Here is a 25852-nt window from a genome sequence, read left to right on the forward strand (position 1 = left end):
GTTGTGTACCCCTGAATATTCAGTTCCCAGCCCTGGTCCTCTTGTAGCCATGTCTCAGTGATTCCTACATCATACTTGCCAATGTCCAACTGAGCCTCAAGCTCATCCACTTTATTTCTTATACTTCGCGCATTTAAATACAACACTTTAATTTCCGTATTCACCTCTCCTCTCACACCGGTCACAATTGGCCCTGACCTTACTCTCTTATAATAATAATAATAATAATAATAATCCATTTATTTTATATAGCACCTTATCACATGCTCAAAGCGCTTTACAAAAACAATTAACATAGAAACAAACAGACAAACTATCCTGACGGAAAAGCGGCAAATACTCAACGCCAGCGTCCTCTCACGTCAGGGTCCGGCAGTAGACATTAAAAAGCACAAGACACACAGATATAATTTTTTACACAAAACAGCCATCACAGTGATTGCTCTAGGCATACCCTCACTGTGATGGAAGGCAAAGTCTTATCTCCTCCTCATTCTTCTCCCGTGGTGCCACGAGTTGATCGAGGCTCCCAACTTTTTGAAGCCCCCACCGGGCGATGGAAAGTCCCAGAGCCGAGCCGAGCAGGCCGATGAAAGTCCTGAGCCCCCACCGGGCGATGGAAAGTCCCAGGGCCGAGCCGAGCAGGCCGATGAAGGTCCTGAGCCCCCACCGGGCGATGGAAAGTGCTGCGGCCGGGCCACGCAGGGCCATGAGGGGCCTGCGAGCGGGTCAATGAAACCTCGCGCTTCGGGGCGGTCGAAGCTGCTACAGCTGGAGCTCCCGAAAGCCGGTCGCCAGCCAGGGACCTGCGAGCTCCCGATGTTGCGGTCTGCAGGGCCCACGGCCGAAGCCTCCGAGATGGTAAGTCCAGGCCCTGCGACCGGAGTCTTTGAGGTCGATCCCAGCTGGAGGCCGCCGACTCCACGATGTTAGGCCGTAGCGCGAACGGAGATACGACACGGTAAAGGTCGCATCTCCGTTGAGGAGGAGATTTGAAAAAAAGGTTTCCCCCAACCCCCCCACCACCCCCCTACATACACAGAATTAAAAATAAAATAAAACGTACATTTAACGACGACATTGACAAAAAAACAGGGAAAAAAACGGAGAGACTGCCGGTGAGCCGCAGCTGCAGAACACAGCCACGCCCCTTATAGAACTTCCCTCCCCATTCATTTGAGAGTCCTTTGCAATTTCTCCTGTATTTGCTTCCCTTTTAACTCTATCTCCATATTCCCAGTTTGTCAAACCCTCCCCCACACTACTTTGTTTAAACCCACAAGTGTAGCACGAGCAAACCTGCCTGCCAGAATGTTGGTCCCCCTGCTGTTAAGGTGTAACCCGTCTCCTTTGTACAGGTCACCCTACCCCAGAAGAGATCCCAGTGGCCTCAGAAGGATGAGAGGGGATCTTATCGAATCGTATAAGATTATTAAGAGGTTGGACACGTTGGAGGCAGGAAACATGTTCCCAATGTTGGGGGAGTCCAGAACAAGGGGCCACAGTTTAAGAATAAGGGGTAGGCCATTTAGAACGGAGATGAGGAAAAACTTTTTCAGTCAGAGAGTTGTGAATCTGTTGAATTCTCTGCCTCAGAAGGTAGTGGAGGCCAATTCTCTGAATGCATTCAAGAGAGCTAGATAAAGCTCTTAAGGATAGCGGAGTCAGGGGGTATGGGGAGAAGGCAGGAACGGGGTACTGATTGAGAATGATAAGCCATGATCACATTGAATGGCAGTGCTGGCTCGAAGGGCCGAATGGCCTACTCCTGCGCCTATTGTCTAAGTAAAAAATTGGCCTTGCAATGTCATTGTTTCCAATTTAAATTATCTTATTCTGAGAGGTTACCAGCAATGGCTGCTTTGCCAACAGTCTATCTGTCCTTTCCTTCTTTGTTGTTTTTTTAGTATGTGTTAAATGTATGTTTTAGTGTTCTTTAGCTTGTTTCATGTGGGGGGTGGGGGAAACTTTTTTTAAATCTCTTACTTCGACGGAGATGCGATTTTTTCGGCACCGTATCTCTGACCACACTGCCGCCTAACATCAAGGAGTTGGCGGCCTCTGCTGGAGACCGGCTTCGGGAGCTCCAACCGCGGGAGTCTGCGGACTTACCATCGTGGAGCTTGCAGTCCCTGTCGGGGATCGACCGCAGAGCTCCAACCGCGGGAGCCTGCAGACTTTAACATCGTGGAGCTCGCGATCCCTAGGGTTAGAGACCGGCTTCGGGAGCCCCAAGCCGCAGAAATTACAGCCCCAACGCGGGGACTTTGACCGCCCCAACAAGGGGGCTTCGACCGCCGGCTGCGAGGAGCTTCGATCGCTCCGACTGCGGATGGATCAACTGCCCCGACCGATGGAGAATAAAGAGGAAGACGATTGGACTTTATTGCCTACCATCACAGTGAGGAATGCGGGGAATCTGTGGTGGATGTTTATGTTAACTTTAATGTAGTTGTGTGTCTTGTTGCTTTTTAGTATGGCTGTGTGGTAATTCGAGTTTCACTGTACCTTAATTGGTACATATCATATCATATCATATATATACAGCCGGAAACAGGCCTTTTCGGCCCACCAAGTCCGTGCCGCCCAGCGATCCTCGTACATTAACACTATCCTACACCCACTAGGGACAATTTATTTTTTTCCCCGTACATTAACACTATCCTACACCCACTAGGGACAATTTTTTTTTAAACATTTACCCAGCCAATTAACCTACATACCTGTACGTCTTTGGAGTGTGGGAGGAAACCGAAGATCTCGGAGAAAACCCACGCAGGTCATGGGGAGAACGTACAAACTCCTTACAGTGCAGCACCCGTAGTCAGGATCGAACCTGTGTCTCCGGCGCTGCATTCGCTGTAAAGCAGCAACTCTACCGCTGCGCTACCGTGCCGCCCGTGACAATACATGTGACAATAAACTGACCGTTGATAATTGTGGAGGTAATTGGGTTGACACGCATGCTATACAATGAGAATAGCTGCCTGATTAACTGTATCATACATCACTGATCGAAAGAAAAGATACGGTATCCCAAAAATCCAAAACATTAAATTAGTCACGCCATACATGGATTACTTTCATTCACATAAATAAAACTAATTATAATTATCCTCACTTTCATTCCATATGCATGATATGTCTCGATTCCAAAGATTGTACAGCTAGAAAGTATGCAGAAGGGCAAATTGTGATGAGGATATTGTGACTGCAATGAGATAGAATGAGTGGTTGAAACCTTGCCAAATGGAGTTTAACATGGGAAAGTGAGAGGGTCTTGTACTTCAGAAAAAGGAATCAAAAATACAGAGGGATCACGTTCTTGTGCACGGTAGCGCAGCGATAGAGTTGCTGCTTCACAGCACCAACGACACTGGTTCGATCCTGACTACGGGTGCTTGTCTGTACAGAGTTTGCACGTTCTCCCCGTGACCTGTGGAGGTGTTCTCGGGGGTCTCCGGTTTCCTCCCACATGCCAAAGCCATACAGGTTTGTAGGTTATTTGGCTTGGTATAATTGTAAATTGTCCCTTGTGTGTGTAGGATGGCGTTAGTATATGGGGATCGCTGGTTGGCGCGGACTCAGTAGGAAGAGTCTGCTTCCGGGCTGTATCTCTAAACAAACTTAAATTACAAAATTACCAGGTAAATGCAACAACTAAGATGTCATATACCATATTAGCTTCTATTACAAAGGTGGAAGCTTTGAAATGTTATTATGATTTTCCAGAGTGTTGGTGGCGCATACCTGTGCATTAGTCAAGAAAGGATATCAAGCTAACTCCTAGAATGAGAGAATGTTCCTATCAAATGGGGCCTGTATTCTTTAGAGTTCAGTAGAATGAGGGGGAGATGTTGAGATGGTTTCACTAATGGAAGAATCTAGAACAAGAGGACAAAGTTACACAGTAAATGGCTGGTCATTTAAAACAACAGGTGCAGAGATTTTTTTTTTAGCTAAGTGATTGAAACTCTGGAATTATATGGCCTGGAGGGCTGTAGAAGCTAACTCATTCAAAAGATTTAAACTAGGGGTAGATAATTTTGTGTTTTAAATTTTGGGATTCAGGGCTACAGCAAATATGGTACAGTAAAAAAGTTGATGACTGGGGTAGTATGGCAGGGCTAGTTTGAGGGGCTGACTGACCTATTCCCACTTTATTTTCTTGTGTTCTCAATAGGTTTTCAGATAGTTGGGAGACAAGGTCAAAGGCGATTTGCCAAACTGGATTCAAAATTACCTTATTGATAGGAGACAGAGGGCAGTGGTGGAGAGTTGTTTGCAATCCGTAATCAGTAACAGATCCATGAAACAAACTATAGTACAATCTGAGAAAAATCAACTTTTTATATATGTGATCTTTCACAATTAAAATTATTACTACAAAGCAATTCTTACCTTCAGATCCCTGTGTATGATTGGGGTTTTGCACTGATGCAGCCTTGCTACTGCTTCACAGGTATCGCAGAAAATTCGCAGAATTTCTGTTTCAGTAAAACCTGTTTGCAGCCTCTTGTTCATTTGGTTCACTACTTGACCCGCTGTCAAATAAATTTCAAGTTTGCCTTAAAATTAATACTATCAAGGCTTATAGGTTTGAGACACACCTGGAATTTCAAAAGATCTTTAGACAAGCATGACAAAACGTAACCATAGAAAACACTACACTGATGCAAATTATTCCACAATGCTTACGTAATTTTTTTTTGTGAACCTCGTTAATTCTGAGATTAATTGATACTAAAATCATGGCATCAACTGCAAAGGATTTAACATTGAGTACTGATATATTTCAAGAATTCAACTAAAAATGGTTGATAAATTAAAAATATTAAGATCTATTAAGATTTGTGCAGAGAACCTTGGGGCAGTAGCAAGGCAGTCATCGTTGACCACAACAAAAGATGCCCATAAAGATGACCAGTCATATTGAAATCCTCTCTCTCTCAACTTGTGGTATTGTCATGGCATCAGTTCATGGAATCTCTGGCATATAATATCAAGGATATCAACAAACTGGCTGTGGAACCAATTCCATTGAAAAATTGTCATGGAACAAAATCTGGGTTTTTAAGTTAGTAACTAGCTACCTGAAGTCCTTAAATCAAAATAAAGATCTGAAGATGCGAGATTGTCGGAATCAATAGGTCCATTAGAAAATGTTTAAAATAATTATGCCTGAGAAAGACTCCATGCTTAATTTCAGGGCCAGCAACATTTTTCTAGTTGCAATTATGGCTTAGTACAACTTTGAAATGTAGTTATGCCTCTCTCAAAGTGCCTCACCTACAATCATTTTATTTAGAGAATAATAAGCAAAAAGCTGAGCAAAAAGTATGTATTTATTCAATGGTTTTAATAAGATTCCCATCTGCAAGGATTTTAACACTTCCTATGGAGAAACTTGGTCTTAGACAGCAGGCTCGGTTTTCCACATGTAACTGAATAATTTCTGGTTTTAGGGAAACAATGGCAAATAATATCACTGTTATTATGGAGACATTTTACAAGAATGATCCCAGTAATGAGTGTGTTAACTTATGATGAGTGTTTGACAGCACTGGGCCTGTACTTGCTGGAGTTTAGAAGAATGAGAGGGGATCTCATTGAAACATACCGTATAGTGAAAGACTTGAATAGAGTGGATGTGGAGAGGATGTTTCCACTAATGGGAGAGTCTAGGACTAAAGGTCACAGCCTCAGAATTAAAGGACTTCCCTTTAGGAAGGAGATGAGAAGGAATTTCTTTAGTCAGAGGGTGGTGAATCTGTGGAATTCTTTGCCACAGAAGGCTGTGGAGTCCAAGTCAATGGATATTTTTAAATCAGAGATAGATTATTGATTAGTACAGGTGTCAGGGGTTATGGGGAGAAGGCAGGAGAATGGGAAAAGGAGGGAGATAGATCAGCCATGATTGAATGGCCTAATTCTGTTACTATCACTTATGACCTTGTGACATTATTTCTAGCACATTATGAATATCTTCAATTTATAATGTTTGAACCAAAAGAGAAAATGTTTCAAAGAAACAAACTGCTGGAAGAGCAGAGTGGGTAAAGTAGCAAGTGGGGAGGAAAAGGGACGGTCAAGTGGCAAAAGGACTGTGGATATTTTGAGGTGAGAATCAGCATCAGGACAGAGTGTGAGACAAGGCAACCGATATATGAAAGGAGGTGCGAGACATAGATTGGTAGATAGTAAATGGAACCTGACAAAGGAGAATTGATGGACATATTGAGCCAGACAGGAAAAGCTAATATGTCTAGATAACATCTTGGGGGCAAGTTGGGTTGAAGGCGAACAAAGGGAGATAGACCCCGGGTGGACCAGTGAAGTGGGAAAGAAACACAGTAGGTGTGGGTTTCCAGAAAATGGTTCCCTTTTGCTAAACAAAAAAAAAGGCTACAAAATTAGAAATTGCTGCAAATACGAACCAGGTCAAGAAAATTTATGGAATCAAACAAAAAAAAATTGCCTTTTTATGAGAATCAGTAAAAATTGAAGAAAACATCCAAGGGAGAGAGAGAAAGGGGAAAGGAGACATCAAAACAGAAGGTGAAGGGTTCTGTGCAAACAGAAATGGTTCAAACAAAATATTCTTCAAAGTTGAGCTGAAGAAGTGTTAATATGCCATGTCAAAAGACAGAACGCTAAACCACATTCTTGCATTGTACTTCACTAAAATAGATGGAAGTCAAAGAAGTAGAGGAATAGAGGATTAAAGGAATACACTGCCAGAAGCTTGGAAGCATGCTTGCAGATTGAATGGTTTTGGGTAAACTACATTTAATCTCCCCGCTGGCAAAATGCCGAACAAATACTGCATTCCAAACACAAAAGGTACAAAATAAATAAATCGCAGTTTCACCTGGAAAGTGTACTTGGGAATGCATAATGAGAAGCAGTAAAAGATCCAGTGCCCAGTTACACAGAAAAGTGGCAGGATGAGACCATGTATCGGCAAAGAAGCAAACCAGAAATGTTGGAGACATATCTCCCTTGAGAATGATAAGAAAATGGGCAAAGAGATAGGAAGGGAAGAAAAGCTGTTGGTGTATCTTAGAAAATAGTAACCAAGTCCATATGATAAACTGCCTTTGGATTAATTGAATTTAGTTGATGAAGCTTCACAACACTGGAAATATGAATGTACTTTCATGTTAGCTTTAATTTCCAATGTTTTTGAGTTTGAGTGCAGATATTTTAAGTATGTGAACTTAGTCAATGTTTGCACTACTGAAGCAGGTAACAAAAATCCAAAATACTGCTTGTTCAGTCGATGCCATGTCTCAGTGTAGATCATTTGGCTTTGCATGATCAGTTTCTAAAACAAAAGCAATGTAATTAAAGGAAAATAAAACGGAAACTGATAACAAATGTATCATAAAGTATTTCAAAAGGAAAACTTACATAAGCAGACAACTTAAAATATGGTAGGCTTACCTCGGCAATATTCCATTAGAATCAGCACTTCCCAGACATTATCACTGACTGACGCAATTCCACAATCCAAATAACCTACAATATTTTTATGGCCCGAAAGCTCTTTCTAAAAAGCAAAAAGCAGAAGAGCCAATTATGAAATAAATCATAGGAATTGTTTGGCTATACTATATATTTCTATTCTAATTAAAAACACTGTGCAGTGAATGATACCACAATGTCGTTGATTAATATTTCCCACCTACAACCGAAATCACAGATCAGTCCGAGGGTCAAAAGTTGGTTCTTTTAAAATGTCTGAAGTTACAAAATCAGTTTGGGCAACCTCATTTATTTGTGGCCAGATAAGCAATTTTACTCAAAGACTGGTGAGTAATATATCATGCCACTTCAATGGGTAATGCAGGTGGTCTTACATAGGGAATCCAGTTAGAGACAACTGACTGTATACATGGGGTACTTGGAATTTACATATCCAGGATATCCAAATTCAACTCCATCACACAGAATTTATGGATTTAAAATGTACCTTATCCAAGGAGATTTGAAAGTAATCACCTAGATGTTCACACTAATCACAGCAACTTTCAACATGTTGCCCCATAATTTAAAAAATACATACCATTATAGCAACCTCTCTTTTGCAGATATTCAAATCATGTACATCATTAACATACATGCGCTTCAGGGCACAACGAATACTGTTGTGAGTTCGAACTAAGAACACTATTGAGAATCCACCTGTAACACATTTAAACATGGATTATTTTTCTTTTTACACATCTTCAAAAAAGCATTGAATTACACAAATTTAAATTATGTTTTGCTGCTATAATTGGTCAATTCATGACATAATTGAGGGTTGCTTGTTGTTATATCTTATTTAATACAACCCCAATATCAATATTTTTAGCTGGTAACTTGAAAATACTGAGCTTTTTATAACCTCAAAAGAACCAATTTAAAATTTGTATCAGGATCTGTGGACTTATTCTTCCCTGCCTCCTTAGCTCCATCCATTATTAATATTTAACTTTCATATCTCCTTTTCCTCAAATCTGGTAACCCCAAGAGATTTTACTGCACATTTGTTATTTCCCTTTGTCAACCATGAAATTCCCTTCCTACTAAAACACCTCAGACAATGAGGATGAAAGACACCCCCTACATGACCACCCTTTGCTACCTCAGCTGTTGAAATCATGCAGAAGTTTCCTCTCCTGTCCATCCCCTGGACTGCAGTGCATCGTCCAGAAGGCTCAAACTCTGGGAAGAGAGACTAGAGAAATCTGCGAGACATTCACATGGCAATCGATCCCTCTGAGAAACTCCCACCAGGTTCCGACCAACCGTGGATAACCTGGCGCAGTCTCAACAGACTGCGGACAGGCATGGGGAGGAGCAAATCAAACATGCTGAAGTGGGTATATACTGAAGATGCGGCAGACTATGGAACATCTCCTGAGCTGTGACATGCTGCATGACACATGCACTGTAAAGGATCTTGCAGAGGCCAACGATGTGGCACTAAAATCTGCTCGCTATTGACCATCAGCAGTATGATGACACGAATAAATAAAAACTAAAACATCTCAACCTCTCCTCCTTCGCAAGGGTTGTTTCTGCCGATTATATGATATCAAAGATAGAGGCAACAGGATTCATGTATCGGAGATGGACACAAAATGCTGGAGTAACTCAACAGGACACGCAGCATCTCTGGAAACAAGGAATGGGTAAGGTTTCCGGTCGAGACCCTTCTTCAGACAGAGTCAGGGTAAGAGGGAGACAGGAAGACTAGTGGGAAAACTGGGAAGGGGGAGGGGATAGAGAGGGAAAGCAGGGACTACCTGAAGTTAGAGAAGTCAATGTTCATACCGCTGGGGGGTAAACTACCCAAACGAAATATGTGGTGCTGTTCCTCCAATTTGCACTGGGCTTCACTCTGACAATGGAGGAGGCCCAGGACAGAAAGGTCAGATTGGGAATAGGAAGGGGATTTGAAGTGCTGAGCCACCGGGAGATCAGGTTGGTTAAGGCGGACTGAGTGGAGGTGTTGAGCGAAGCGATTGCCGAGCCTGCGCTTGGTCTCGCCGATGTAGAGAAGTTGACATCTGGAACAGCGAACACAATACTCGAGGTTGGAGGAGGTGCAGGTGAACCTCTGTCTCACCTGGAAAGACTGTTTGGGTCTTTGGATGGAGTCGAGGGGGGAGGTAAAGGGACAGGTGTTGCATCTCCTGTAGTTGCAGGGGAAAGTACCTGGGGAGGGGTGGTTTGGGTGGGAAGGGACGAGTGGACCAGGGAGTTACAAAGGGAACGGTCTCTGTGGAAACAGAAAGAGGTGGAGATGGGAAGATGTGGCCAGTTGTAGGATCCCGTTGGAGGTGGCGAAAATGTTGGAGGATAATGTGTTGTATGCCACAGCTGATGGGACGGAAGGTGAGGACAAGGGGGACTCTATCCTTGTTACGAATGGGGGAGGGGGAGCAAGAACGGAGCTGCGGGATATACAGGAGACCCTAGTGAGAGCCTCATCTATAATGGAAGAGGGGAACCCCGTTTCATAAAGAATGAGAACATCTCCGATGCCCTAGTATGGAACACCTCATCCTGGGCACAGATGCGGCGTAGACGGAGGAATTGGGAGCAGAATTCATCTCTCCTCCTCACCAAGGTCCAATTGCCCATCATCCTTCACCTCTCTTGTTCCTCCTAACACCTATGAGAGCCACCCTCCCCTCTCATGGTCATTGTTCTGGCCATCTTCTCGCCATATTCGCAGTTCTGATGTTGAGTCACGACCCAAAACATCAACTATTATTTTGCTGATATTGCTTGACTCAAGTTTGCTTTTTTGTTCAAATGACATTTACCATCTTAAGGGACTGACAAGGCAGATGTACAGCGTTATGCAATTTGTTGCCATGGCTTCCAATGGTGCTGACCCACCAGCAGATGAAGTTACAATAAAGAAAAATAAAGATGACTACACAAGCACATTGCTCTTTCATTAATTTGAAGTATTAATTTGAAGTTATTGTAACATACTGATTGAATTTGCCCAAAGAACACACCTTGCAATTAAGACAAAATCATACGACAATAGAATCAAAGCAAAAAAATAATTCTCACTAATAAACTCATTACGGATAAGTTCATCTAGGACACCGTCAGCAAGTGATCACCGCTACACAACAGGGAAATCCATCTGTGATAACTCTATAAGATGAGCTAGCCAAAAGACAAGATTTCCGTTGCAATAATAACTTAATTGTACAGTGAAACAATCTGCAGTATTTAGGACTGGTACACTGATTATTTGTCCAATAAATTTCAAACTTGAAAAGAAAGAGTTCACAAATAGAAACAGCTGTGATGGGAGGATTGTCAACTGGCATCATCGACTATTGAGTGAGCAAGTCAGCTCAGCAACACAGCTCCCGATTGTTGCAACTATCGGGGTGATAGGAACCAAAGGCTCATAGAAGTTGCCTGCAGCCCCATAACATTTGGAAAATACAATTCTACCCATTCCACTAGTCCCCCGCAGTCGGACTCGTATGTATGGGCTGTGCATAAGTCAGGGACGACCTGTACTACTCTGCTTCTTTCAGTGATCTTGATCATAGTAGAATGATTGGGATGCTGACATCTATGAAGCACAGCAGTGGAACACAATTATCCATTTTATGGAATTGAAGGTATGTGCACTGAATCTACAAATGTGTCAAGCCAAAACAAATACAGTATGCCATCACCTGATGCTCATAAAGCATCCAAGTACTAAACCCAAAGTTTCCTGTTCCTCACTGACTTATTTTAGAATTGTGCTCCAAACTTTAGCACAACCATGATTAAGACAAACGCGATTCTGACGAGACAGCACTTGATCAGTAATGACATAAAAGGGTCAGCACGGATTTAATGCTTAAGTCTCTACCGTGAGACATAAAGACCACATTTAAAAGAAATAAAATCCATCAATGCTAACCCAATGCTAATATTTTAACACTGGGTTAGCATTGCATGCACTGAATGAAAACTTAATGATGACCAATCCAGTAGTAACTTCCAAAAATAAATTGGATATATACAGGATCACCACAGATTTTCTGGCAACTAATCGTCTGGCACCTCCTTTAATCCAGACAAAATTACGAGAGCGCACTTGAAATCTGCCCCCCGAAGTCTTCCCAAAAATGTGGACTTCCGCTCTGATTGGCAGGTCGAATATGCCCCTTGCAGCCAGGGCTCTGGAACTCCGGCCCAGCCAGAGTTCCATTCCCATATCTGACTTCCGAAGCCAATTTTGTGGGCAGCTATCTCTGCTCCCAAGGCAGATCATTCCGGTACCATTGGACTCCTCTCAGAGCCTTCTGTTGGTCCAGCAACACAGATAGTACAGATAGCTTTGCAACCAAGGATGCCAGAAAATCAGTGGTACTTTAAAAATCGTGGTACTTTAAAATCGTGTACTTTAAAAAAGAAAAGTTTGTCGAGACAAATGAAAGTAGAGAAAAAGAAAAATATGCAGTATATTGAGCCAACTGGCTCTCTCCTAAACCACTAAGTTCAACCATTCCAAGTGGATCACTTACATTCCAATGAGATCACCTTTCATTCTTCTACACCTTCAGTATAGGCTCAACATGTTCAACTGTTTGTCAGAGGACAACACCTTAATCTCATGAATCAACTCAGTGAACCTTATCCGAAACGATTCAATCAAGCAAATCCTTAAAATATACTGCTCACAAATGGACCTATACACAAAATGTGGTCTCCCTGTGAAGTTATTGCAAGACATCCCTTCTTTTATACTTAATCTCCATTCCAACATAGGCCAATGTACTATTCTTCTTCCGAATTATTTACTGCACCTGAATGCTAATTGTGTTTCACATTCAAGGATATCTACATCCCTCTATTGAACCAATAGAAATATATTAACCTCATACAAATATATTAACCCCAATGCACGAGTTCTTACATTGTATAGTAATCCATAGCACTTCAGCTTTTTTTTTGGAAATCCAACAGCATTGAATCTACTCGTTCCTTTTCATCTAGCCTGCCAGTTACACCAAAGAATCTTAATAAATTAGACATTGATAACTTCCAGTAGATAAAATTAGGTTAACTCTGCTATGATTTTCTGAACATTCTGCCTCTATTTATTGAACAATTGATTCCAACATTTTCTCAATGACTTGCGTTAGGCCAATTGGTCCTGTTTTCTGTTTAGTCTCCCTCTTTTCATCAGTAGTTTTAAAATTTGCAGATTTCCATTCAGCTGGGATTTTTCCAGACACTAAGGATTTTTTGGACACCTAAGGACACCTCTCAAAAAGTATAAAGCAGGTTTATCAGTATTCCATCTACAATCAAAAGTAACATAATTTTGTGGCGGTTATACAAATTGTAGGAAGGTATCAATATCAAACGTACAGCATAACGAACCTGTTGGGATTGTAGGAGATTCTATACAAAAAGGCATAACCGTTAAAGCTAATATCTGACATTGATTTTATACTGCAATACATAACTGATTAGATAATTTGACTATAGCACAAATTTTCTCAGGGCAATAATCCAGGGACATTTAAAAAGATCATGAATCCTGTCATTGATATTTTAATCCACTTGGTATGTAGATACTTTAAATACTAGTTTAAGTAGGCATGTTTGCATGCTTTTAATTTACACACATCTGGGATACTGAATTTGATTGACAATTTCATATTCTGTAAATGGGATAATCAACAGGGATTTTGTTGTGAGCTACTTAACCTTTACAAAATGTGCTTACAAAATAACTGTACGTGAGAAAATACAGGAATAGAGAACCACAGCCCAGATGTGAATGATGAATTCAGAATGTTTACACATTCAAGTACAACTGACTTTATCCTGCAAAAAATATATATTGGCAAGCTTAATACAAGCCTGCTTCTATCCTGGCCTTGGTGAAGAACCCAATGATGGTGCAAGTCAGCTGCGCCAGCATCTGACTGTCAACTCAACTGAATTCCCTACTGCAAAACGTACATTTTGCTGCAAAGGTCTAAGGATATCATCCCCACTCTTATTGACAATAGAACATTTTGAAATAGACCACTTAATTAGTAGAATTTAAATTCCTCAGATATCATTTGGGCATAGAGACACAAGGCTTTAGGGTACAAGTACGTGCCTCCAGATTACAATGACTTTAACCATTACTGTACCATTTCACGAATCTGTCTAACTTCCTATATTCTGGTATTTCAATTCTGGCAAAAATAATTACATTCAACAATATGTTATTGTTGGGGATTGCTGGTCGGCGTGGACTCGGTGAAGGGCCTGCTTCCACCCTGTATTGCTAAACTAAACAAATATCTCAACGACTTGCTTGCAAACAGAAATCCAAATATGTTTTGGACAATGCTAAAATAAAATATAAAACACATCAATATATGTATGCAAAAGTACCTGTGAGCCTATTGTACAGCACCTCTGAAACCTTTCATGATAACCTATTTGCCTAAAGCAAATTTGAAAAGACATAAATTGTACAATGCTATCATAACTATTCTTAAATAAGGGCACAAATGCATAGTGGTCAAGTCCCTGAAATCGTGAATCAAATTCTGGTTACTACTTCAAAGACCAGTTTTCATTCCATTATACCAAATAAAATCAAGCAAGAATTATTATAAAGGGGCTTGAAACTATACCATGAAGTTACTAGATGTTTCAAACTAGACTTAGATTTACTTTCCTGAACAACATTTGTAATCCACCATCCATACCTCATAACCAGTCTGAAGAGGGGTCCCAACCTAAAAAGTCATCGATGTCATCCAGAGATGTTGCCTGACCCACTGAGTTATGCAACCATTGTGGGTTTAAAAAATAAAAAAAGTTTTACTTATATGCAACTCCAGAAACTTAAATGTGGCTGACTCTTAACTGCCTGCATTGGAGTAAGAAATGCTGGAATTATTCATGTAAGTGAATAAATTAACATTAAGAGATCCAATTTACCCACAAGTATGTATCTTTTACAAGTAAGCATTCATTCCTACTGTGATGATCCATTCAATAATGCAATGGGTCAGTGGAATTATAACATCAAGATATAATCTAACAAGTGCCAGTATTTAGACAGTATTTAGAATAGAGTCCCAGCCTGCTCAATCTCTCCCTATAACGTAGACACACTCTGACAAAACAGAATGTTGGTTATGACAAGATCACACTCAAAATATTTTGTTGGAATTTGACGTCCCTGCACCATCCTTGTTAATTGTGATTTGCCAAGGGGGTCTATTCATACACTGATAGTGAAGTTGCCCAGGAGGAACAAATTATGTCTCTGGAGAACAGACCAGGGATTTTTGAAAGCAGAATACAATCCCTCCATTCCATCTTAGATCAAAATAAATGGAAGGCAGTGAACTAACTCAGGTTAGCGATCAGTACAACACACATTGCAAGATAAAGAAACGTGGACAATTTGATCTAAGTATTGAGCTAGAAGCCAGCAATACATCTGAAAAAGTTAGACTTCAATTTAAATGTGCAGATGTTTGATTAAGCCGCTAGATCTTTCAGCAACTTAAAATAGTTCTTTGAAGAAGTATATTCCATAAAAGTAGGAACATAAGAGTCACATTCAAGTTAGCTGCACTTTAGTAAATCCTTCTGTTCTTAATTTTAAAAAAGAATCACAATGTTACTTTAAAGGAATGAACATATTTTATAGCTGCAATAGGACTTAACTAGAAAAATATATCTGGGTTGTCATGTGCTGAAAAGACGAATTGCACCCAAAATACAACAATTATTATTTCTAGAGGCAATTGGCTTTGGTATAAATCCACTGTACCTTCATTGTACGAGATTTTTTTAGATGCATTGATGCAATGCAGCACAACATAAATTTAAAACATATCTTGCTTCCAGCAAGACACAATCTTCGAGAGACGCCGACACACAAGCTTCCATTATCTAAGGTAATGTCCTTTCCATTTTCTTGAATTAACATTTTTTAGAGGAATGAGAAATGACTGTAAGGTTTAGTTTTTATTTTAAATTAACCTTTTAGTTTTAATACATTACTGTCAACTTGCGATTATTAACCACTATTTAGCATACACTTGAATTACATGCCCAACAAATGATTCAAAACTCAAGGAGATAGCATTGTTGTGAGGGAACATGACTCAAGTGATCGAAGACAGCAACACAGTATGTCTCCTTCACCAAAGAGACCAAAACATAGAAACAAAGTGTAAAGGTAGTATCAGATATAGAAAGAAAAATAATGAGCAAATGGGATAAAATTAAGTTTACAAAATTAAGATACGAAAACAATGAAAAAGTCCCTGTTTAGCTCAAGTTTGTCTCAAAAGTGCATAATGATGCTATTCGGTCCACTTCAAAGTTGATAGCCCTGTCATTATTTAAAGGCTAACCAAGCGATTCAGGCCCACTTTCATGTATTAACATTGAACAATTTTCTAGGTGTTAAAACCATGAAGGCTTAATTAATGCTGCAATTGAATTAACATTTATTCTAACATGCAGCTTTTACAGTCAAAATAAACAACCAGGAAATAGAAAGCAAAATCCTCATGTGGTCTCATACTATTCTCAACATATTGAAGGTGAATTCAATTATGTCCAGTTGTTTACAACAATGATGGGGAAAACTCCACTGTTAAAATCAACAACTACATTTTCTGCCAAATGAGTGTCACAAACTTCAAAAAGACTTCTGATGGTGTCCTTATGTTAATACACTGTAAGCAATTATGTACACATTTCTACAGTCAATCACAATGATCAGGAAAAATATATTAAATTCCAATGCATTTTTGGAATTAAAGCTTTCAGTCGATTAGTAAAAAGAATAAATCTTGCTGCACCTGAAATGTGCATCTACCCATGTCATAAGCTGGGTGAGAAGCTTTTCCATACCATAGAAGGTAATTAAGTTTAATAAAACAACAAAATGCTGGAGTAACTCAGTGGGACAGGCAACATCTGTGGAGAGCATGGATAGGTGACATTTCCGGCCGAGCCTTCCTCAGTCTGATTGTAGAAAGGGGAAAGAAAGCTGGAAGCGAGGAGGAGCAGGACAAAGCCTAGCAGGAAATAGGTTAATTTACCAGTGAAAGCAAGGTTGGGGCGCAGGGGGGGGATATGATGGACAAATGCCAGAGATGAAAAGACATAATAGTGGGCGGCTCGATGGGGTAGTGGCTCAATGGTGGCATAGCAGTAGAGTTACTGCCTTACAGCGCCGGAGACCCGGGTTCGATCCCGACTACGGGTGGAGTTTGTGCGTTCTCCCCGTGGCCTCTTCGGTTTCCCCTCACACTCTAATGACATACAGGTATGTAGGTAAATTGGCTTGGTAAATGTACAAATTGTTCCTAGTGTGTGCAGGATAATGTTAATGTGCGGGGATCGCTGGTCAGTGCATACCCGGTGGGCCGCAGGGCCTACTTCCACGCTGTATCTCTAAACCAAACATAAGACGTGAGATAAAAGGATTGGAGAGTTACAACGCTAGAGGAAGAAATGTAGGTGGAAGGGGAAAAGGGCAATAGGTGTGTGTGGCACGGTGGGGGGGGGGGGGGGGGGGGGAGGTATTGTAGTTTCTTAAAATTGGAGAATTCAATGATCATGCCATTGGAATGCAAGCTACCCAAGTGAAATATGAGGTGTCGTTCCTCCAATTTGTGTGTTTATAATAATAATAATAAACATTTATTTTATATAGCGCTTTTCCGTGCTCAAAGACGCTTTACAAAAACAGTCATGACATAAAAACAAACAGACAAACTATCCTGACGGAGAAGCGGCGAACAAATAGCGCCAGCGTCCTCTCACGTCAGGGTCCGGCAGTAGACAATAAAGAACACAAGACACACAATTACAATTTTAACACAAACAGCCATCATAGTGATTGCTCCAGGCACACCCTCACTGTGATAGAAGGCAAAGAAAAGTCTTATCTCCTCCTCATTCTTCTCCCGTGGTTACTCCGAGTTACTCCAGCACTTTCCTTTTTTTTTCTAAAACAGCATCAGCAGTTCCTTGTGCCCGTAATTAGGTTAAACTCAACAGTTATTGAAAGAGAAGCCTAAAAATCGTTGGGCAACTGGAAAATAGATGGAAGCATGAGTTGAAGAAAACTTAGCAATGGAGTTTATTGAAGCCACAAGTTTTAAACGGTTATAATTATCCCATGCAAAATGCACATTATCTGTACGACCTAGAGAGCTGAACTTCTTCATTGAAATTTTCAGGTTCAATCACTTAAATTTGAAAGAAATTGTGCAAAATCTATCTGTAAGCCTAACAATAACATTTCCATATTCCAACTCGATTACTCTAAGTATATGGAAAGTGCACTAAATATATTCATGTAATGCAAGAAATACATTAGTATTTTGTCCGAAAATAAAAAAAATTAGCATTATGTAAGTTACGCCAATATAATCTACAGTTGCTTTCTCATCTTTGCTATTATACTTCACTTTCAAAGTAATAAAGTAATCAACTAATTTCATACTTAAACTGGAAAAAGCATGTGAATATCCCAATGTGGACAAGCAAGTTCCAAAATTATGCATTTTCATGGCATGTGCAGAACAAATGATGGCATAAAAATCCAAGCAAAAATCCAAGAGATGCTGCCTGTCCCGCTGAGTTACTCCAGCTTTTTGTGTCTATCCTCTTAAGCGTGCAGGTACAGCAGGCAGTGAAGAAAGCTAATGGCATGTTGGCCTTCATAACGAAAGCACAGGAGCAAAGAGGTCCTTCTGGAGTTGTATAGGGCCCTGATGAGACCACATCTAGAGTATTGTGTGCAGTTTTGGTCTCCTAATTTGAGGAACGACGTCCTTGCTATTGAGGCAGTGCTACTGTACTAATATGCATAATGCAAAGCAATAAAGCTACAAAATGGACAAAAGTTAATTGTCATTTTTTTTTAATCTCCAAGTTTGTGGATGACACAAATCTGGGTGGCAGTGTAAGCTGCGAGGAGGATGCTATGAGGCCGCAGGGTGACTTGGATAGGTTGGGTGAGTGGTCAGATGCATGGCAGATGCAGTATAATGTGGATAAATGTGAGGTTATCCACTTTGGTGGCAAGAACAAGGCAGATTATTATCTGAATGGTGTCAGATTAGGAAAAGAGGAGGTGCAACGAGACCTAAGTGTCCTTGTACATCAGTCTCTGAAAGTAAGCATGCAGGAACAGTAGCAGGCAGTGAAGAAAGCTAATGGCATGTTGTCCTTCATAGCGAGAGGATTTGAGTATAGGAGCAAAGAGGTCCTACTACAGTTGTACAGGGCCCTGGTGAGACCGCACCTGGAATATTATGTGCAGTTTTGGTCTCCTCATTTGATGATGAACATTTTTGCTATTGAGGGAGCGCAGTGTAGGTTCACCAGGTTAATTCCCGGGATGGCGGTACTGACATATGAAAGAATGGATCGACTGGGCTTATATTCACTGGAATTTAGAAGGATCTTATAGAAACATATAAAAATCTTAAGAGATTGAACAGGCTAGATGCAGGAAAAATATTCCCCATGTTGGGGAAATCCGGAACCAGTGATCACAGTTTAAGAATAAGGGGTAGGTAATTTAGGACTGAGAAGAAGAAAACCTTTTTCAGCCAGAGAGTTATGAATCTGTAGAATTCACAGAAGGCAGTGGAGGCCAATTCACTGGATGTATTCAAGATAGATTTAGATATAGCTCAGGGCTAGGGAATCAAGGGATATGGGGAGAAAGCAGGAACAGGGTACCGATTCTGGATGGTCAGCCATGATCATATTGAATGGCAGTGATGGCTCGAAGGGCCAAATGGCCTACTCCTGCACCTATTTTCTAAGTTTCTATGTTTCCTAGTGTCACTCGCCATACTAACCACAACAAATAATGTACTCAAATTCTTTACAAACCCTTTGACAGTAATACAAAGTGTCCACAGGAACCAACTTCTATCAAATGATCTGAAACTATTCTCTAGAACCATACTAAAAGTGACCATTTGCCACTTCCATTTCAACACTGCTCCTTGCACTGAACACAAATCAAAAACCTTGTAATAGAATTCGTCACGGACTTTGACATGGGTGCCATCTAAAGTTCAATATGTAAAGCGTGATTGGGGAAATTTTGAATCCTTGGACAAGGAGCTTGATTGTGAAGGAAAAAAGCTCTAATACGGTAGGGAAAGCAGAGAAGCAAGAGAACTGAAGATATTAAGCCGGTATGCAGACCAGCTGCAGGAGGCAGTGCAGTGCCTCAACAGTAGAGCGGGCCGCTGGAGGCCCTGCAACATCCCGCGCGCTCAGCTGGACCGAGCGATGCTCCAATAGGCCAAGCACATGGACCGGGCACGGCCGACAGCAGTGGAACAACCAACGGCCACGCTTGACCAGGCCAACCCTGTAACACCACCAGGACAACAGACCTTCAGGGTCAGGTCAAGAACCCTGCACTTATAACTGGGACTTGAAAATGGTGCCAAACTGGCAACTCTGCATACTGTCTGTGTACTACTGCTAGTACTGTTTCTGACATGCTTCTCTGAAATGTATCTAAGTGCTTAAGTATAGTGATACTTGTACAGAACTGTATACAAAAATTAATTTCGCTGTACCTCGGTACATGTGACAAGTAAAGTATCACACCATATTAAGCAGGATAAGAGGGGGCTCCCAGAAGATTCTCTAGTTTTCTAATCAAACATTGGATTATACAATATTTGATACAAATTGACATTAGCAGCAAGATAAGTAACAGCATAACAAGTTTGCATTAAAATAGCAAAACATGTCCAATCATACTGAGAACACATGGTGCTCTGAAAAATGCTTTATTTCCTGAATCAGGTGCTCGTCAGGCATTGAATGCAGCCATCACTGTTGCTGCAAGTTACAAGTTTGATCAGCACCTCTGCCCATTAATTAACGATGGAAACAGATTAATCATAGCCCATAACAATTAAAACAAATAAATAGTTTTGCTCTCACTTCGACCAAAACTCTGTGCATTTGAACAAATTTAGTTATCTTGTGGTATTTAACTAGACGTTAAAAAATAAAATAAACTAGTTGAGTGCTGAACACAAATTGGCAAGCTTCCACACACCAGGTGGATTACTTTGGAAAAATAACTAAAAAATTTAACTAGGTGCTCAAATTTGTGCAAACTAGAACATCAGATTGATATAGGGTATTGATGTTGTAACACAGCATATATATATGACTAATTGAAGTTACCATGCAAAGAGATAAGAAATCAACACCTCATCAAAGGATGGGATAAAAGAGTAGAAAGAGGCTGTCAAAAGGATCTAAAAAGGAGCATTGCTTTGGTGTATGTAATTTCAACATATGTTACCTAAATGTGCGAATGTAATACACTACAACCAAACTAAAATGAAGACCATTTCATCTAATCAATGGAGCACAATGAATGGAAATATATTACTGAGGAAGGTCTTGTGGTCAAATGTGCTAGCACAGGAAGCAAGGTTGCAAGTGCAAGTTTTAAGTAAGCGTATGATGTGTCTTGATGCATGTCTGATGGTAAACCAGTCATAAATGCAAAAAAACAAACTGCAAGAAGAACTCAGTGGGGTACGCAGCATTTGTTAAGGGAAATGGATAGACATTATTCGGGGTCGGGATCCTTCTTTATTCTGCCCATTTTCCTCCATAGATGCTGCATAAGAGAACCATAATACCTCCAGTACTGGTTTTTTTTCCACTCGAGAGGTGAATTTGGGGGTTATGGAACAAACATATGACTATCAGTCTCAGCCACATTTATGTTGCAACATTAACAAACAGTACAGAATTAAGAAATAAAGTTGGAAGCGAACGATAGAATAATATGCCAAGTTTTTACAACAGCCAGGTTAACTATAAACTAATCTTTGCATCAAGGTGCCACTAAAATCCCTTTCATCTAAAACACAACGTTCAACCACACTATGTAACAGGACATTAAAATGTTGAATAAAAACAAATGTCTTAATTTTATTCATATAGGTTTGAGGTAACATAACTTATGAAGCGTTCTTATTTTTAATTGACTGAAATACAATGTTACATACACTTGTCACTGAATGTACTATGCAAACATGTACTGAAATGGTGTAACAAGTTATGATTTTGCAAAATAAGCTATTTTGCACTAAAAAAAAATACTTCTTGCCACAAAAGTGCTCGCTTAAACACAGTCAATTTCTAGTGATCAGATAATATATTTAGATGCAACTGGGTTGAAGGGAGAAAAGTGTACAAACTCTCGTAAAGTAAACTTAACAGGGCTAATACGCAACAGACAGTATAAAGAAGAGTCCAAAACATTTTTCTATTTTATAGTAGGTTAGAACTATTATTGCGTTATTGTGCAGTACCTGACATGCCTCCCCGCCCACCCCATCACACAATTCACATAGGTTAAAAAGTTTTGCAAGTTTGATTTGCACGTGTAGGCCTGCAAAGAAATCAAAAACTGAAATTTGTCACACTTACATTAAGACACACGGCTGGCTAAGGGATCAAAAGAAGACAGCATTAAAATAAAATTCGACACCAGAACAAAGTGGGCAAACGACTACTAAAAGGGGAGGAGAGGTGGCACTGTATTGTCATGTTGAGAGAGTGCAGCATCGTGAGCCATTACCCTACTTTAAACCTCTGGCTGACCTTTTTAAGAGGAGCTCGTCAGTCGGTAAACAAATACACGCTGGGAATGAAACGGGAGCCTTTGCTGAAGTGATGGGGTCGGGAGTTTGAAGGCTGCCCACGGGTTAGTTTGGCGATGGGGCAGAGACCCCCTCGGACCCCGCACCCTCTCGCACGCCCCCTCCCTCAACTGCGCAAAGCCTCGGCCAGCACATCCACCCACCCACCATCCCGCTCCCCACCCGACCTACCCTCGGCGATCAGCTCCTCCACGGTCACCTGGTAACGTCCCACGCTGAACACCCTGCCCACATAGTTGCCAGCGCTGCCCGCCGACGAGCCGGAGCCGCCGCCGCCCCCTCCTCCAGCACCGACATATCCCGCTCCCGGCTCGGGTTTCGACATACGCGAGAATTTCTTCATGTTTCAAAAGAGAGGGGAAAAAAAAGCAACGAGCAACTTCCAGCAGTTGCGCCAGTCAGATGTTGCCAGCCACTGCTTCCACCCCTGGCTGACTTGCTCCGTCCGTCGGCCCCGCCGCCTGCCCCGGGCCGGGCCGGCGGCAAATGCGCAGGAGGTGGCGGGCGGGCGGGCGCGCTCTCTCCTCCCCTCCCTACCAGCCCAACGGCATCGCACTCGCAGCGGTTCAAACGACTCGAAATTCCATCCCGTTGAAAGTTCGGAGCGAGCTCGGGGTGTGGCGCGCGCGTTGCTGCGTGCGTGCGTGAGCGAGCAGAGCCAGGCAGTGTGTGTGTGCGCTTGTGCTGTCCTGCCTAGCCGCTCTGCCTGGTCGCCCAGCAGACTCTCTCTCTCTATCACCCACAACCCGCCCCGACCTGCCAGCCTCCCAACATGTCCCCGCCCTCCTCCGGACGTCTTTGCCGGTGACTGGCTCGCACCGTTGTCAGTCGCGTAGCCGTGGTCGGGCTTGTTCCGCTGTCATGGGGCGGCGCGGCGGCGCAGCGCTGGAGTTACTGCCTCGTAGCGCCGGACACCCCGGTTCGATCCTGACGACGGCCGCTGTCCGCACGTAGTTTGTATGATTTATCCGTGATTTGCGTGGATTTTCTCCGGTTTCCTCCTCCATCCCAAAGACGTACAGACTTGTAGGATAATTAACCTCGGTAAAATTGTCCCCAGTGTGTAGGATAGTGTCGTTGGTCGGCACGGACTCGGTGGGCCGAAGTGCACGTTTCCGTGTTGTATTTCTAAACTAAACTGAAGCCCTGCGTGAGGCGGATGGCGAGCCTTGCCAAGCCGTGCTGCCGAGCCTTGCCAAGCCGTGCTGCCGAGCCTTGCCAAGCCGTGCTGCGGGGGTTAAACGGAGCGGACGAATGTTATGAGTTGATGAAACTAGCAAAAAAACTTCAATGCAAAACCAAGTTGGTCATTAAAATGCTCGCAAGCACATGAGTTGATGTCTTCAGAAACATGATGGGCGTTTATTGCAGTAGGCGCCCACTCACCATTGCCCAGGAAAGTTTTGATAACTTCTTACTTTGTTACAGTTACCCCAGATTTTTTTTAACAACAGGCAAAAATATATATTTTTTCAAAACATTTCATAACTTTCGTGGCCGCAAGAAGATGACATTTGGGAGATTTGGGTGAAATGTAGATTGAGTGCGTGTTTATTAATGGTCAGGGGATTTTCTGTTTACCACTTGGTAAACCACAATAACATATTATGCAGATTGGTAGAGCAAAGTTCTGTTGTGATTTTTTTACTACACATAATAATATCTGTGACTAATCACAGCACTGTGGAAAAGTTGGAATTATGTTTGCTGATAGTATGACAGAGAAATCAGTCTGACACAGCAGCAGGAGTTGGCCAGCTGGCACCTGGAGCCTTTGAGCCATTTGATAAAGTTGTGGCTGAATCCCAATTCCACATTCCTGTATGCCACCGGCAATCTTTCATCTATCAACATCTCCTTAAGAATAACCAAAGATTCTCCATCCATCTCCCTTTTAATAGTTCACAAAGACTCATTGTGCTCAGATAAAAATGTAATCTCTCTGTTTCCTTAAAATCCTTATTTTTAAACAGTATTCCTTGTCCACATGAGGAAACACCTCCACATCCACCCAACCAAGCTAACGATCTTGTATTGTATCATCCATTCTTAATCTTAATCTTTCAAATTAGTTTAAAAAGACACAAAGTGCCACAGGCAGTCAGGCAACACCTCTGGAGAACATGGATAGGTGACTTTTGGGCTTGGTTTCCTTCTTTGTTCTGATTGTAGTAGGGAGCAGAAAGATGGAAGAGAGGTGGGATTAAAGCCTGGCAAGTGATAGGTGAATTCAGGTGAGCAGGTGGGGGTTGATTAACAGATTGTTGGACAAGGGTCGATCAAAAGGCAAAAAGAGAGTAAAGGAGATAAGAATAGAAGATGTATGAAATGTGAAGCCAGAAGGAGGAATATAAGCAGAAGGGGATGGGAGCAAGGAGTAAAGGAGAATTGGGTGCATATCCTGGTGGGCATGGAAAAGGGGAGGGGGAAGGAAAGGGCTTGTTAATTAAAATGAGAGAATTCAAAGGATGTGGGCCTCTTTACATTGGCACGACCAAATGCTGAACACTTGCACTCGGTTTGCCAAGGCCTGCTGCATCTCCTGGTTGCTAACCATTTTAACTTCCCTTCCCAGTCCCATTCTGACATTTCAGTCTTGGGTTTCCTCCATTGCCAGAGTGAGGCCGCACACAAACTGGAGGAACAGCACTTCATATTCCACTTGGGTAGCTTACAACCCAGTGGTATGAGCGATACGATACCATAAACTTTATTCATCCCCGGAGGGAAATTGGTCTGCCAACAGTCACAACACACAACAAGGTACACAAAAACTTGAAATTAAAAGTGCAAAAAAAAGAAAAGGACAAGCGACTGTTGGCTGGCTGCCGTGTGCACAGCGCCTAAACCGGAATGAACAAACAAACAAACGAACGCATGCTTATCCCTCAGCAGAGGATTGTAAAACTACAGTGCTCCTCCCCCCCTCCCCTACACCGGGTCCCCCTTTGTTCTCCCACCATCCCTTACGGCGGTCCCCTCACGTTGGGTCCTCCATTGTTCTTCACAGCGGTCCCCCCACGCCGGATCCCCATTGTCTTCTCCTCGCCCCCTTCACGCTTCACCACCACCGACGTTCCCGCTGCCGCCGTTGATGCTCCATTGCCGCCGAGGCCCCCGTTGCTGCCAAGGCTCAAGCTTGAGGAGATTTCACAGTGGAACAGATGAAATGTGTTCCACTGCGAAATCTCCTCAAGGTACCTCTACTTTGAAGAAGTTCTCTCCGACGAGTTATATCTCATTTTCACACCTTACCCTTCCATTTCTCTGTGTCTCCCTCTCCCGTGACTCTCAGTCTGAGGAAGGGTCTTGACCCGAAACTTCACCCATTCCTTCTATCCAGTGATGCTGCCTGTCCCGCTGAGTTACTCCAGCATTTTGTGTCTATCTTTGGTGTAAACCAACCTAAATGAAAGCCCTGTTTCCTCCAAAACCTTCTTTATTCATAATTCAAATAGGCAAAGAAGAGGTAGATGTCATTATGTTTATTCACTGTAAAAATGTATCCAATACATTAACTTACAATATGTCAATGTCTGAATTAGTGAAATATTGGAGGGACAATTATATAGAATACAATCTCTCAGTGTTCATTGGTGACTGGACTG

At 41.9% G+C, this 25852-nt stretch overlaps 1 protein-coding gene across 6 annotated transcripts in view; it reads right to left on the minus strand.

The window, feature by feature from the left end:
- Positions 1-22950, minus strand: part of bmp2k (BMP2 inducible kinase) — a 70879-nt gene extending 47929 nt beyond the window's left edge. Inside the window, exons 1-5 of one of the 6 annotated variants that reach the window (XM_078402145.1) lie at positions 22416-22541; positions 22012-22029; positions 8069-8187; positions 7447-7552; positions 4402-4544 (exon numbers count right to left, since the gene is read on the minus strand). In XM_078402145.1, coding sequence (XP_078258271.1) covers positions 4402-4544; positions 7447-7552; positions 8069-8125 — 306 coding nt within the window. In that variant the 5' untranslated portion in view covers positions 8126-8187; positions 22012-22029; positions 22416-22541. Of the gene's footprint in view, positions 1-4401; positions 4545-7446; positions 7553-8068; positions 8188-8632; positions 8661-21893; positions 21931-22011; positions 22030-22415 lie in introns of those variants that run through there. The other 5 variants (XM_078402154.1, XM_078402124.1, XM_078402172.1 and 2 more) reach the window with 5 other exon arrangements.
- Between the last annotated feature and the right edge of the window lie 2902 nt (positions 22951-25852).

The sequence above is a fragment of the Rhinoraja longicauda genome, chromosome 1 (genome assembly GCF_053455715.1).
Source record: "Rhinoraja longicauda isolate Sanriku21f chromosome 1, sRhiLon1.1, whole genome shotgun sequence".
In the NCBI taxonomy this organism is placed as follows: Eukaryota; Metazoa; Chordata; class Chondrichthyes; order Rajiformes; family Arhynchobatidae; genus Rhinoraja; species Rhinoraja longicauda.